The sequence below is a fragment of the Alternaria burnsii genome, assembly GCF_013036055.1.
Source record: "Alternaria burnsii strain CBS107.38 chromosome Unknown 750, whole genome shotgun sequence".
Taxonomy (NCBI): domain Eukaryota; kingdom Fungi; phylum Ascomycota; class Dothideomycetes; order Pleosporales; family Pleosporaceae; genus Alternaria; species Alternaria burnsii.
Window position 1 is genome coordinate 2,131,457 of NW_024066108.1, and position 12,985 is coordinate 2,144,441.

General features: G+C 52.5%; 4 protein-coding genes across 4 annotated transcripts; all 4 read right to left on the reverse strand.

Moving 5' to 3' along the window:
- Nucleotides 1-273: 273 nt before the first annotated feature.
- GT037_002138 (uncharacterized protein) lies at nucleotides 274-2,115 on the reverse strand (the record flags this gene model as incomplete). Its single annotated transcript, XM_038927185.1, has 1 exon — nucleotides 274-2,115. One exon carries the CDS (start codon nucleotides 2,113-2,115, stop codon nucleotides 274-276), a length of 1,842 nt encoding a protein of 613 aa, XP_038790477.1.
- A 1,117-nt stretch (nucleotides 2,116-3,232) lies between these two features.
- On the reverse strand, nucleotides 3,233-4,934 carry GT037_002139 (uncharacterized protein; the record flags this gene model as incomplete). Its single annotated transcript, XM_038927186.1, has 3 exons — nucleotides 3,233-3,873; nucleotides 3,923-4,564; nucleotides 4,772-4,934. 3 exons carry the CDS (start codon nucleotides 4,932-4,934, stop codon nucleotides 3,233-3,235), a joined length of 1,446 nt encoding a protein of 481 aa, XP_038790478.1.
- A 2,753-nt stretch (nucleotides 4,935-7,687) lies between these two features.
- Nucleotides 7,688-9,148, reverse strand: GT037_002140 (uncharacterized protein; the record flags this gene model as incomplete). Its single annotated transcript, XM_038927187.1, has 3 exons — nucleotides 7,688-8,196; nucleotides 8,276-8,942; nucleotides 8,996-9,148. The coding sequence occupies 3 exons, from the start codon at nucleotides 9,146-9,148 to the stop codon at nucleotides 7,688-7,690; spliced, it is 1,329 nt and encodes a 442-aa protein (XP_038790479.1).
- A 565-nt stretch (nucleotides 9,149-9,713) lies between these two features.
- GT037_002141 (uncharacterized protein) lies at nucleotides 9,714-12,713 on the reverse strand (the record flags this gene model as incomplete). The annotated part of the gene is made up of 3 exons (XM_038927188.1): nucleotides 9,714-10,931; nucleotides 11,318-12,492; nucleotides 12,545-12,713. 3 exons carry the CDS (start codon nucleotides 12,711-12,713, stop codon nucleotides 9,714-9,716), a joined length of 2,562 nt encoding a protein of 853 aa, XP_038790480.1.
- Nucleotides 12,714-12,985: the final 272 nt, after the last annotated feature.

Below are 12,985 nucleotides of genomic sequence, written 5' to 3' on the forward strand. Positions count from 1 at the left end.
TTGCCTCAACTAACCACAATACACAACACATCCTCTCTCAAGCTGCTTATACACGGATACTTGGTATACAGAGGTTGAGAAGCCAGCATCTTGGTAACATTGTAATGCATAGGCTACAGTACAATGCGCATGCAAGCTTGATCGAGACACCTGAGCCACCTCGTTGTTAAAGAAGGCACCCTTGGTGATGTTGTTAAAGGTACATGGACCCGGCGTTCCTTTAAACATAGTGCGAACCTTGCAGTGTACTTCGTTTCTGCCTTCCGCCTTTCATCAAGTAAATACAAGCTTGTTTCCTTTCTTCTTCGCCTCAAGCATCTCATCTTTCCACTTGCTCACTTCCTCTATCGCCTTCTTTGGCTCCATCTTGTGCATCAACAAATAGCCTTGGACCTCCGCAGGCGAGAAGATCTTCTCGGGTAAGGCATCAGAAAAACGCTGTGCCATCTCCCCGAGCTTGTCCAGCTCGAGGGTGGCGGCAACGGATTTCTTGGGCAGGCAGATACCGAGGAATTCGTGGGTTTCGACTGCATTTGCGGGTATCCCATTATCCATAGCGACTTCGGTCTCAGGGGTAATCTCAGATATGGCGGTGTCGGTGCTGAACATGCGCATGTACATGTCGCGGATCTGATCGCGCGTGGCGAGCGTGAAGCCGATCTGGAGATCAACGCGACCCGGTCGGGTTAAAGCGTCATCCAGCTTGTCTGGTGTATTGGTAGTCATGATGAGCACATGACCCTCGTGGGAAGCGGCACCATCGATGACATTGAGGAGTCCACTTAGACTAATGGAGCCCGAACCTCCTCTTAAGACTTCTGTTGAAACTGGCTTACCCGCTGCTTCTGGAAGTGCGGGATCTTTTACTGGCTCCTCCTGCTTCGCAAACCCGCTGAAGAGACTGAAGGGCAACTGAACTAGTATCAGAGGCCACGCAAGAATACTAAGAGCTCTCGATGGTGTACTATCTGGCTTGTCCTGTGTTCCAATCTGGTGTGCCTCAAGAACAACTGTAGCATCATCGGTGGCTAGAATGGGAGACGCAAGACCATCACGCCGAATACCCGCAGCGTCGATGTCCTCAAGGAGAAGGAAACATCGACGAGGAAGTTGGTTGAGTAAGGAACTCAGCTCGGACTCGGTGATTCCGTCGTTAAGAGAGAGGCAGTACATATCTAGACCGAATATGCCAGCTAGAGCAAAAGAAAGCGATGTTTTCCCCGTTCCTGGTGGCCCATGGAAGAGATAGCCACGGCGATGAGGGATACCACGTGCGGCATACCAACGCGCCGTGGCAGGGTTGAGATACTCGTTGATATCTGCGACGACCCTGCCTTTCTGTTGCTGGTCTAGAGCTACCGTGCTAAGTGGCCGTGACGAGCGTCTAGACTGACGTCTCCAGTACCGCTCCCCACGACCGTTTTGATTTGGAGCTTGATAAATCGATGTAGTTGTACTTGCCTTGTTAAGACTCCACCTTTTGACGTAGATAAGCAGTTGTTTAATAGGCTCAGTTCCCCTCCCCTTGCAACACAGTACAATCTGCTCATCGTAACTGTCTCTCCGTCCCCCGGTCTGCTCCTTCTTGACACGCGCAAAACTAAACCATCGACCCTGGTGATAAAAGTTGTAGTCACCGAAACTGGGCTGATATACTGGTGGTATGTTGCCCGCCCACTTCACGTTATTGAAAATTCCATATTCGTCCAACCCGTCGTCACTATCATCTGCGTCTTCGAGTCCGCGAACGTAGCGGGTAGCTGCAGTCAGACGTCTACTAGATGTGGTCATGGGTTGCACCGCTATCCAGCTCATGATGTGATCGTACATGATATCGGATTCATCAATGACGACAGACGATGTGTAGTAGACACTGAAATAACCGTAAGCTAGGCCGTAAGTAAAGATGGCTCCGTGGTACAGGCCGAAGAGGACAAGCCATCCCGTGACAAAGACGCCGATGTCAAAACCTAGGTACCGGAATGTTAGCTGAGCGATTGTGCTGTAGCCTGGAACAAACATCTCTAGGACTGTTGAGGGCACGCTCGTGCTGGTTGCATTGTTGTTTGTAGAGTTGAATTCGGATATAATAGCCTGCAGGCGGGAGAAATCCATTTCGTAGTTCGACTGTGGGGGTCTGCCGCAGTAGTTTGGTAGGCGTTTTGGAAAGAAGGAAAGAGTAATAAAGCCTGTCTGTGGATTTATAGGAGACGCTGTTCGGAATCCGAACATAGTCAGGGAAACAGCAACGCAGGATGATCACTGTACTGTACGTGTCGTCGATAAGGAATGTGATACAGAAGGAACAGACCTGGGAATGGCAAGCATCCAATCAATTGGAGGACTTGTACTTGAAAGAAAAGGACAGCTCATTTGTAGGGGGTGATTAATGCAATTCATAAGGATGCTGTCACAGATGCATGTTCAACAGCAGACTCACCATAACCCGACCACACTTTACGTGTCGAAGAGCATATCAAACCTGGCTTAGTACTTCGTGTACACAAGACGCCGAGGCCATACACCGTTTGCGAGAATATTCACTTACTTGTAAATGTTGTTTGGTGTATGCTTCAAACGGCGAGCAAGAGAACGCCAGCATAGCAGGTCACGGCGGAACGATAACATGCTGGAGAAAGGTCGCAGACGAGTGTCAGTCCCAGGTTGAGGCAGCCACTCCTCATTACCACCACATCACCAAGATCTCAGGAATCAGGATTCGATAAACTTCGGATCATCCATGGGTCGTAAGGTAGAAAGGCATAACGTTTACAAAGCAAAAAACAGATTCAATGGTATCGTGCGCAAATCTACATCACTCCTTTGTTTCTAAGATCCACTTTCTTTCTTGTCCCTAGGGGATACACAGAACTGTGATCTGGCGCAGCCTTCCTACAGCCTTTTCCCCAACAAACACCAACCAACACTTCAAGAAAAAACAAGATGGTACAGAAAGGTAAAAATCGGACAAATAGAAAAATTGTTTCTACCTTTGCCATAGCTACATGACTTGAAAGTTGAGGTCAACACGCCCACCCCAGCCCCCACTACGGGAGTACGGGGACGGGAACGAATACCTGGGAGCTAGGCAGTAAGGATGAAGTGTCTTTTCAGTTGTCGTCGTTTGCGGTCGTAGGAGAACGCCGATACGCATGCAAGAACCATGTGCTGAAGAATGCTTTGGGTGCTATCATCAAAGTCCCTCATTTGTTTCTTTTGGAAAGGAAAAGACTTAGTTGCGGCCGAAGTGACCACGGCGGTGCTTGTGTGCGTGTCGGCGGTAGTCAGCACCAACAGTGGTGGTAACGACAACCTCAACAATGGCAACCTCGTATACGACACCGTCCTTGGTGTAGGTAGAGGTAGAGACAGCCTCGTCACCCGCGACAGCATCAACGATGTCAGCAAGAGGAGTAACGGCAGGTGCGGCGGGGTAGTTGCCATAGTCAGCGCTGGAGCTGGACTTGACCATGGTGGAAGGGCTCTCAACGTTGTAGACGGAGATACCACCAGCGCCCATGGAGCGAGCAGGGGCGTAGGACTGAGTGGGCACAGGGGCGACAGAGGACAGAGTAGGAGTGATGGGCTCCTCGTCGTCCTTGTCTCCTCCTTCAAGGGGTGCGGCATACTCGGGTCCGTATTGAACGGGGACGTTACCGCAGAGACCGTTGGAAGGACCGGCGCAGTCATCGACAGAGAGGACCTTAGGCATGGACTGGATCTTGCAGGTGGCCTGCTCAGACTCAGTTTGGAGGGAACCGGAGAAGACTGGGCAGTCCTCAACGCGACCAGAGGGGTTGGTGCAGGTGGAGACGGCGGACTGGAGGGTGTCGATGTTCCATCCGTTGATGAAATCAGCGTGGTATCCGTAACCTATCTTGCGTTAGTTGCGAATCGACACTAAAATATTGGGTTTATATACCAGTTGGGTCACCGTTGGACCACACGAACTGACCGGGGGAGTCCTTGAACTTGTAGGTGTTCCAGATAGTCTCGTAGAAGAGAGAGGGAACACGAGTGTCGAAACCCTCGGGGCACGAGCCACCGTCAATCATGTTAGGGTAGGCCATGTGGCTCTTGTGGTCGTCGGCGGTCTTGTCCTTGCCGTTCCAGCACGAGGGGAACATGATCTCGGCACGGATACCGTTGGCGCAGTTCTCGTCCATGTAGTCCTTGGTGGGGAGGAAGTGGCGATAGCGCGAGCCCTCGGGTGCCTTGTTGTAGTTGAGGCAGTTGAAGCCAATGGACTTCTGGCCAAGAGACAGCTGGGTCATGTCGTCGGCGGTCCAGGCAGAGGTTGGCGGGTCAGGAACCGGGCCGGTGAAGTTACGGAGACGGGAGTCACCTGCGAGCATCTGGAAGCCCTCAGGGAAGGCCTTCAGGTCATCACCGAGGAGGAGGTAGTATGCGAGCATACCACCAATCTGAGGGACGATCTCAGTCTTGCCACCCTCGTGGACAAAGTGGAGGGAGGGGGTCCAGTAGGCGGACTTGTCGTCGTCGAACTGGCACGAAGTGCACTCCGACTCACGAAGCATGTCATAGGTGGTCGTCTCAGCGAAGTCTGTCGGCTGTTAGTAAGCTGTAATCATCCGCAAACTTGCCCCTGATTCAGACACCCACATGCAGGTCATCGCATGAATGACTCGCATACAACTGGACAGCTCAGGGGCTCCTTGTTTGAAGATGCCCTGACATGTCCAGAGTAGATGCTCGTCGACCATGCGCCTGGTGTGGTGTGTCGAATTAGAAGCGGACGGTCTTCACTTACTGCTTCCACCGTGGATGGTGTGGGCGTGAGAGGAAGCAGTTCCCTCGTCGACGATGGGGTCCAGACGTGCAAGGGCAGTGCGGTCGTGGCAGGGCATGCGCCAGAAAGCGTTGGCAGAGCCGGACAGCATAGCTGCCGCGGCGATGGATGCAACAGACTTCATGGTTGAAAGTGTAGCCGGCTTGGGTTGAGTGTAGAAGTGGTGGAGTACTCCTGCGATAAGGGTGATTGTTGAGACAAAAGGCGAATGCTTTTTCCACTATGTCGTCGGAGTAGTATCGATGGCGTTTCCGTGTACGTTGACGAAGTGAATAACCTCAGCCTCCAGGACTCTCCCGAGCTTCAAGTTGGATAGACACAGAAATGAGTGTAGCGTTGTCGCGAAGACAACTAGATTGATGGATAGCGAATGTTGCTGGTGCAAAGGAGTGACAGAGCGAAAGAATGAACGCGGTAAAGGAAGGGAAAAGAAGGAGATGAGATACGGGAGAGATGGGGAAACGAGCGGTTATCACGCTTGATCAGTGCTAGAGGCTCTTTTTAGGGGAGATGAAGGAATGCTTTGGTTTAGCGAGGTGAAACCCTAGATTAGTCCATGGAGCATGGGATGCCCTGGGAGGCTGCTGCGATGCTCTCGTTGGACCGTGAGGCGCTGCGCACCGGCCGCTAGTCCAGATATGGTAAACTGAAACATGTCAGTAAGGGGATCTAGCACATGGATTTGGAGAGTGCCGGCGGGCAGCCTTGTGCGAGCCAAATGAATCGAGCACTTTGGAGCCGCATTCTGTGGAGGCGGCACTCACTCATGATGCTGGTGATCGTGAAGCACCCGCGCCGCTTCCGTCGTCGACGCCTCTGCTTCACCATCTCATGGCCTAGTTGATCCACTCCACTCTTGCGCACCTTGCTCATCTGCGTATTCGGTAGGTCGTTGCACGTAACACCGGCCGGCGTGACACAATCAGGCCGGATCATCGCTTCCTATCGTCTTTGTTTGGTATAGGTAGTCTGGGTACCTGAATTGGCGGCAAACCGTGCGCCGTCGCAGCATCGCAATCTCCAGCCTAAGAGAGCTGCCACTCGCTGGCGGCCCCAAAATACTGCACTGACGGCGGCGACATCATGACGACCCACTGAAATGGCACATCGCAATCGCAATGCGGATGTCGGCAGAGGCGTCCATGTCATCGCGATCATCCAATGCCTCCGACTCCTTTTCTTTTCCGTGAGGGGTGGTTGATCTTTGGCCACCTGCTGTTCTACGGCTGTTTGCACCACGCCAAAACGACGCTTCCACTGCTCCCCTTCTCTGCATAGTCGGTGAGCGGCTGCCTGCCTCCATTCGAGCGGGAACCCGGAGCAGGTGAGATTGCGCCAAATACCTCCAAGCCGGCGCGGCAATAACGCGGCGAAGCGTAACGTCTTCTCGCCATCTCGCTACTCTGCTTGGTTGCTTGGTGGTGACTTGTCACGACACGGCGTCCTGCGCGCAGTCCAAAAGAATCCTCAGTTCCTCCTTGTGCGGCACAGCGGTCGCACGACCTTCTCTAGGACCCCTCTTCTCCCAGGAGCGCAAGTCGTGGTTGGGTGCAAGGCATAAGCGCCACGCCCCTCGCCTCGTGTGCTGTAATTCCCGCCCCGGCACCATACAGCCTATCGATAGCGGTTTTTTTGTTCCTGCAGTAGCGCTCACAAGGGCGTCATGTGTTGCCGCTGGCTAAACTGTCTCCCGCCAAACAATGGGCCGGCGCTATTCTTGCGCGCTCATACGCAGCTGATCCCTTCTCAGCCTCCTCGAGAAAGCATGACGGGACAGGAATAGTGCAGGAACGATATCTGTGCCTGCTATAGCCTAGGTCCAAGTCAGCAGGAGCTGAGCGCAGCGCCAACCCCTCGTCACGACGACATATCGCGGCTGAGTAAATGAGTACTCTCTAAGAAAAACCTGTCACTCGTCTCATACCCCTCCTATTCTCGCACACATAGTAATGCTTGAAGCACAGATCCCGGTTGTCATTCTCAGGCACATGCGTAAAACACGCCTTTGCTCAGGTACCCCGCAGCTGCCATTGGCTCAACCCTCGGTGCCCGCCTGAAATGTTTCAAGGCATGGTTTTCTGGAACAATGTCAAACTCATGCTACCCTCGACTTGTGCTGAGAGCGTGTGAGACAAGGATCAGCATGTGTAACTCTGCTCGTCATGTTTGTCTTAAGATTTGTCGAGCCAAGCGGCGTAGATCTAAGCAAGGAAAAGCTGTGTATCGATAGCGCACCCAGATCCACGCCACGAGCTTGCGCCCAACTGTTCCACAGATAGTATGACCGGCTACGTTGCTCCCTGTTTTTCTTTTGCGCCGCCGCCACATCGCGCCCTCGAGCCGTGCATCTGCGACAACCGGGAAAGGCTGTTATGTATCGATAGCACGGGGACACGAGAAATAGGATGGCATGAATGTATAGGCCCAACAACATAATAAGCACGATGTCAGCTTAGTACGATCGATCGATCTGATGTAATGTGTACTGCGTGTGAAGAGCTGGGATCAGTTCAGGGGAGCATAGTCGCTGAATACGTACTGCTCTTCTTTGCTCTTGTCATCAACATGATTTCCTATTATGCCTTGACTGGTAGAAGGACTTGGCAAACAAAAGCACAGTATACCAAACATGAGCCAATAACTGCTTTCACTGCTACTGCGAACCGGTCCCAAGAGATTGGGAACTATCAATGACATTAAAACAGGTGTCCAGTATTGCCTGTAACTGTCCGTCTGTAGTCCGGTCTTTCTCCTGCAGGACTACGCGCGCATCGTAAGAAGCAAGCATTTTCTCATGATGTCCCATATCGCTAGGAAACCATGTGCGATCCATAGAGATGGATTGTACCACTGCCAATCCCATGACCTGTTAAGCCCTTACAGCCTCATCCCGTCCCGCAACGGAATCTTCTCCCACGCCTCCTTGAATCCACAACTTCTCACCCAATGTGGCTCTCCAGCCTCTACAGAATCCAACGCCATGTGCCCAATCTTTCTCCACATGTCCTCCTTGATTAACATTCCCTCTTTACCTTCCCACTTCTTGCAAACCGCCTCTGCATTAGCAACCGCTCTTACAAGCTTACAAGCATGCCCATCGTCTTCCACTTTGTTCACCCTCTTGATGACTTCACCTATACCACTATCTTTCGTCGGCGCGTAGCCGTTGATCTCATTTATAAGGAGGGATGGGCAGCCGCGCGATACGTACATGGTGATGTCGTTCCAGACTTTCCACTCTAAAAGGCGGCACTGGGTGGCGGGTGATAGAGAGGAGGCGGGAGAGAGGAAGGCGGAGAAGAAGATGCTGGAGTTCACGCAATGCATGTAGAAAAAGTCGAACTTGACTTGGTGGGGTGGACGTTGGGCGGCGGCCGTGTAGTATACTGTTGTTGTGTCTGCGTTAGTATAATGATGTACAAAGACGTAGAATACAGTTAGATTGGACACGAGTCCATGACATACCAGCGGCGTTGATCATCTCTGCAGTCTTCTCTTCTAGTTCCTCCTCTTTAACTGTATACTGCACCGCATTCTTGATCATCTCTTCTGGTGCTCTCTTCAGGATTCCATCTCGGATCTTATTTCCATCTTCAAAATGCGCTGATTTGCTCAACTTGTCGTCTTTCTTGCACTCATCCAGTATCTGCACGATGGTCTTCCTCGACCCGTCTTTACCTCTTGTCTCTTTAGCGGCTTTCTCGCATCCATGAAATAGCGGTGCCATCCAATTGTCGTGTACAGCGGCTTGCGCCATCGCCTCTGCGATGATGGCTGGCTGTTGGAACTCGATGCCGAACCCGAGATGTATGATGGGATGAAGGAATCCGGCGTACATCCGTACTAGCATGTCATCTGCGTGTCCGGTTCCTGCAAACAGATGTTCTTGTAGTACACGTTGCCAGCCATTTTTATTAATCTCTTGCTGGAAATAGACAAGGAAATCATGATAGTATTTCTCTTGTCCAAGATACAACTTGAAGCGCTCAGGATCGTACATGTCGTCGACGATAGACTCTTTGAGAGGCTCGGGTGGGCGTTGGTAGGTTACGTTTGCATCGTACGCTTTTTGGAGTTCTTCTGGTGAGGCATCGAGCGCAAATAGGGTGAGGAGATGGTGGGCAATATGGTTCTAGACGGGAGTTGTGAGTATTTGACATATTATAATGAGCATTGCTATCTTACATGGAATCCGCTCTGATTGAAGAAAATGTGGTGCTCCTCATGGTTTGTTTGCAACAACTGGCTTGCCTTCTCTGCACTTTCGGGTCTCAGCCCGTTGACATAGTACTGTGGCTTTTGCGATGCCTGCAGATGAACTTTGGACCCGGTAGCCATGGTTCCAAATGCGCTCGAATGTGGAAGGTCAAAATGCCTCGAATGCGCAACGTAAATTGGTATGATTGGTGCACCAAAATTTGGTTTAGGGATAGTCGACGATGCACGCACAGCTCTGGCAAACATTTATAGGGGATGTCTTCAACTTGCCTCTAGTTTCATGTATAGAGGAGGGAGGGTTATGAAAGCAAGAAATGGCATTGTTCGTAAGCTTATGTGGGCGTGAGAAGTACGAAGGCAAGTTGCAAAGCAACCGCTATGACGTTTGTGGGGAACCCTGCAGCTCGCGCCGCCCGCCCCTCCATTACGAACCATGTAAATGTCAGCGCGGATCTTCGGTGCATGCATGACGCGAGGTCACGAGTTTCTTTGTGTCATCGGCAAGGTCTGAAATACTGCAAAATTATTCAGAGAAACATTCTAGATACCGGTACATGATACCATGTCGTATCCTACGTGCGCTACGTGGTCATGAATCCCATTGCCTACCCAAAAACACCTTGCTATGCTTCATATCATGAGAACGAAGAAAGAAAACACTCGTACTTTGGCTGCGAGGCGTATATTATCCAGAATATCTCTTCGCCTCCATGCCCTCAGGTGGTTCGGGTACCACGGTCTTGTTGCCAACGTTGCTCCAGTCGGTACTCAACACTGTACCGCCGCTTTCCTGGTAGCTTTTCATCATGGCGCGCTGCTGCTCAGGTGTAGCGCCGCTGTACAGCTGCTTGAAAAAGTGTGACGTCTCATCGCCTTCAATTTCGTCTTTGTCGTCGAGATCATTGACTACCACCTTGTCCCAATTCTTTGCACCTGACTTGGAGGATGTTGGGTATGCGGGAGCTGTGTCCTTGGTGGTGCGGGCGGCGAGGGTCGCATCGGGGGCTTGGGTAGTGGTAACGTGGCCATCGGGGTGCTCGAGATCATGCCATTTCAGACCGGTAGTTGCCTTTCGCATTGTAATCTCCAACTTGGTGGGCGTGACTCGGAATTTGGATTGCGAGGGGTCGATCTTCTCGTATAGAGGGTCTGCGCTGTAGCTGTATTCTGACGATGAGCCGACGATGGGGAAAGAGACGGACACGGATCGTTCTTCGAACTCGACGCTCAGTTTGTCGTTGGGTATGCCTTTGGCCATGATAGTAAGCGTGACAACTTCAGGCGACTGGTACCAGTCAGTCTTGATCTTGTCTTTCGGGGTCGGCGCAACAGGCTTCGGGGCCTGGACTGGGGTCGAGGCGGGTTGTGAAGCCGTGGGGGGTGCAGCAGGTGCTGGAGTGCTGGGCATGTCGACGTCTGGTGTCTCCTTGATAGTGATGTTCCTCTTCTCATCGTCGTGCGGAACATCCTTCAGCTTGGTTGCGACCTTGGCCTCCCAGATGGGCAGCATCTTGTCCTTTTCATCAAGTCCCTTCACAATCTTCAGCAGGTACTCGGCATCTGCGTATTTTCCGAGGTGGAACAAGGCGACGGCGCGGCGGAATTGGGCGTCCTTGATGAGTTCGCGCGAGCCGCGTTTCTTAGCGAAGACGACGGCGAGTTCGGCATCGCTGAGGGACTCGGCATATTTGGAAGTACGCTGGTAAGCTGTGGCGCGACCGATGTAGTACTTGACGGCGGCGGGGTTGACTGAAAGAGCCTTTGTGTAGTGCTCAATCGCTTCTTCGGGCTTGCTTGCGCTGAGCGCGGCGTCGCCTTTGCGGGCGTCGTCCATGGCGGGGTAATACGTTGTTGAGCGGAAAAACAGGCGTGGAAGCGACGGGAAGGTTTGGGCGTCTGGGACCTTTTATAGAGGCTTGCTCATGGTTGATGATGAAAGCAACTGGGTAATTGTACAATCACAACCGTGGAAGCTTCCATTGCTGCCTTCGAGAACCAGGGTCCAAAACGCCGCTAGCCCACGCCCTCACTTTCACCACCACCACCACCACCACATTCACTCCCGCAGCATCAATTAGAGTCACCACACTCACACAGAGCAAGCAGATACTGGGGAAAGAGCTATTGTCGTATATGTATTACTACACAAAAGGCCCTGCGCCTGCAATGACGAATCAGGTATATATGTAATGCCGACAACGGCAGTCAAAAAACTCCAGAAACCAGAAAACAAGTGCTCTACATCTTTTCGATACGCATGCTCACACGTTACGCTTAGAAGACAAGGACAGCGCCGAAAAGAGCGCTGGCTGCGATCATGCCGACGAAACGAAGGGGCACATCGAGACCAGCAGCAGCACCTTCGTTGTTGCCAGCGCTGCCAGTGGAGCCGGGAGTAGGCGAGCGGGTGGGGTTGCCAGATCCGGGGGTAGCAGTAGACTCGCTGGGTTCGCCAGCAAAGTGCGAGCCATCACCCTCGAGACCGGGTCCCTCACCAGCACCTTCGTCCATGAACTTGACAGCGTTGGCAGGGATAGCAGGGAGGGAGGTGCCCTCGACGTGCCATTCATCAGACTCAGCAGGGCACTCGGACGCCTCGCCGTTCTCCCTGAAGCCACCGTCGCCGCGAGGGTTAGCAGTCGCCTTGTAAGCCTCGGCAAGACGCTCAAAGTCCGCGTTGGGCTCAATGTCGCCGTTGCTGCTGACCTCGACAAGACCATAACCGTTGGGCTCGACAGTGTACTCGTAGACGAGACCACCAGAGTAGACACCCGTCATGTTTGTCGAGTACAAAGCCTCAATCTCACCCCAGTTGCGCTGGTTGGTGATGCAGCCAAACTCAGACAGGAAGATAGGCTTGCTGTAGTCGCTGTACGTCCTGACCTTGGCGTCCCATCCAGACTCGGTGAAAGACGAGGGGTCGCACCACGAGTAGTCGTTGAAGGCAAAGAAGTCGGAGCGCTCGTCATCAGTACCGCAGTTGAAGTAAAGGGCTTGGGACTCGATGTTCTCAGCAACATCAGCAGCCGAGTATCCGACGGGAATGACACGGTTGTGCCTGTTGGAGATGTACTGCTTCATGTCACGAGTAACGGCCTTGATGTAAGGAGCAGCGTTGGTGTTGTTCCTCGCGTTGATGACCTCGTTTCCGGAAAAGAAGAGGAGCAAGTTGTTGTAGTCGGCAAACGCGTCAATGGTAGCAAAGACAGATTGCAGGTAAACATCGTTGTACGAACGGTGGAGAGTGTCCTCGTTCTCTCGGTTGAGAGAGTAGTCGGGTGTGTTGGCATCGAGCGCCAAGTAGATACCGGCGTCATCGAGCATCTTCATACCCTCGTCGTGGTTTTGAGAGTTGTCGATGGTGTAGATACGGATGGTGTTGATGCCGAGCGACTTGAAGTTCTCAACATCGCGTTTAAGACCCTCGAGGTCAAGCAGCGGATCGGCCGCGTCGGCCGCGCCACCTAAGATGCATTAGTATCGTGTTGCTGTTGTTATTGTTTTGTGACAACAAACCTGGCTGGTAGGCGACACCGCGGACGTAGAATCGCTCGTCGCCGGCGAAGAAGGCGTTGCCTCGAACGGTGACTGGTGGTAGGTTTCCCTTGGATTGACGGGCGACAACACTGGCGAATGCTGGGGCAACAGCGGCACCCAGCACGGAGAAGACGACACAGGCCTTCATGACTGGAGTTGGAGAAGAAGTGGAATTAAAAGGCAAATAGAAGAGCGATTGGAAGTCTAACGAGTGACTGGTAAAGTAGGAAAGGTAAATCTCACACAGAGAACATACAACTGTTGAGGTAGAAGCCGGGATGGTCAAACTATTTGAAGCGGCAACAGAGCAATTTCTTGGTTCCCCCGAGTGCTACATGTGGAACTTGCCAACCCTCATGGTCTGTCTGGCGCCGCTGCGCGCCAAGTCGATGGGTGTTGGCATGCGCGCAGGAATCGCGG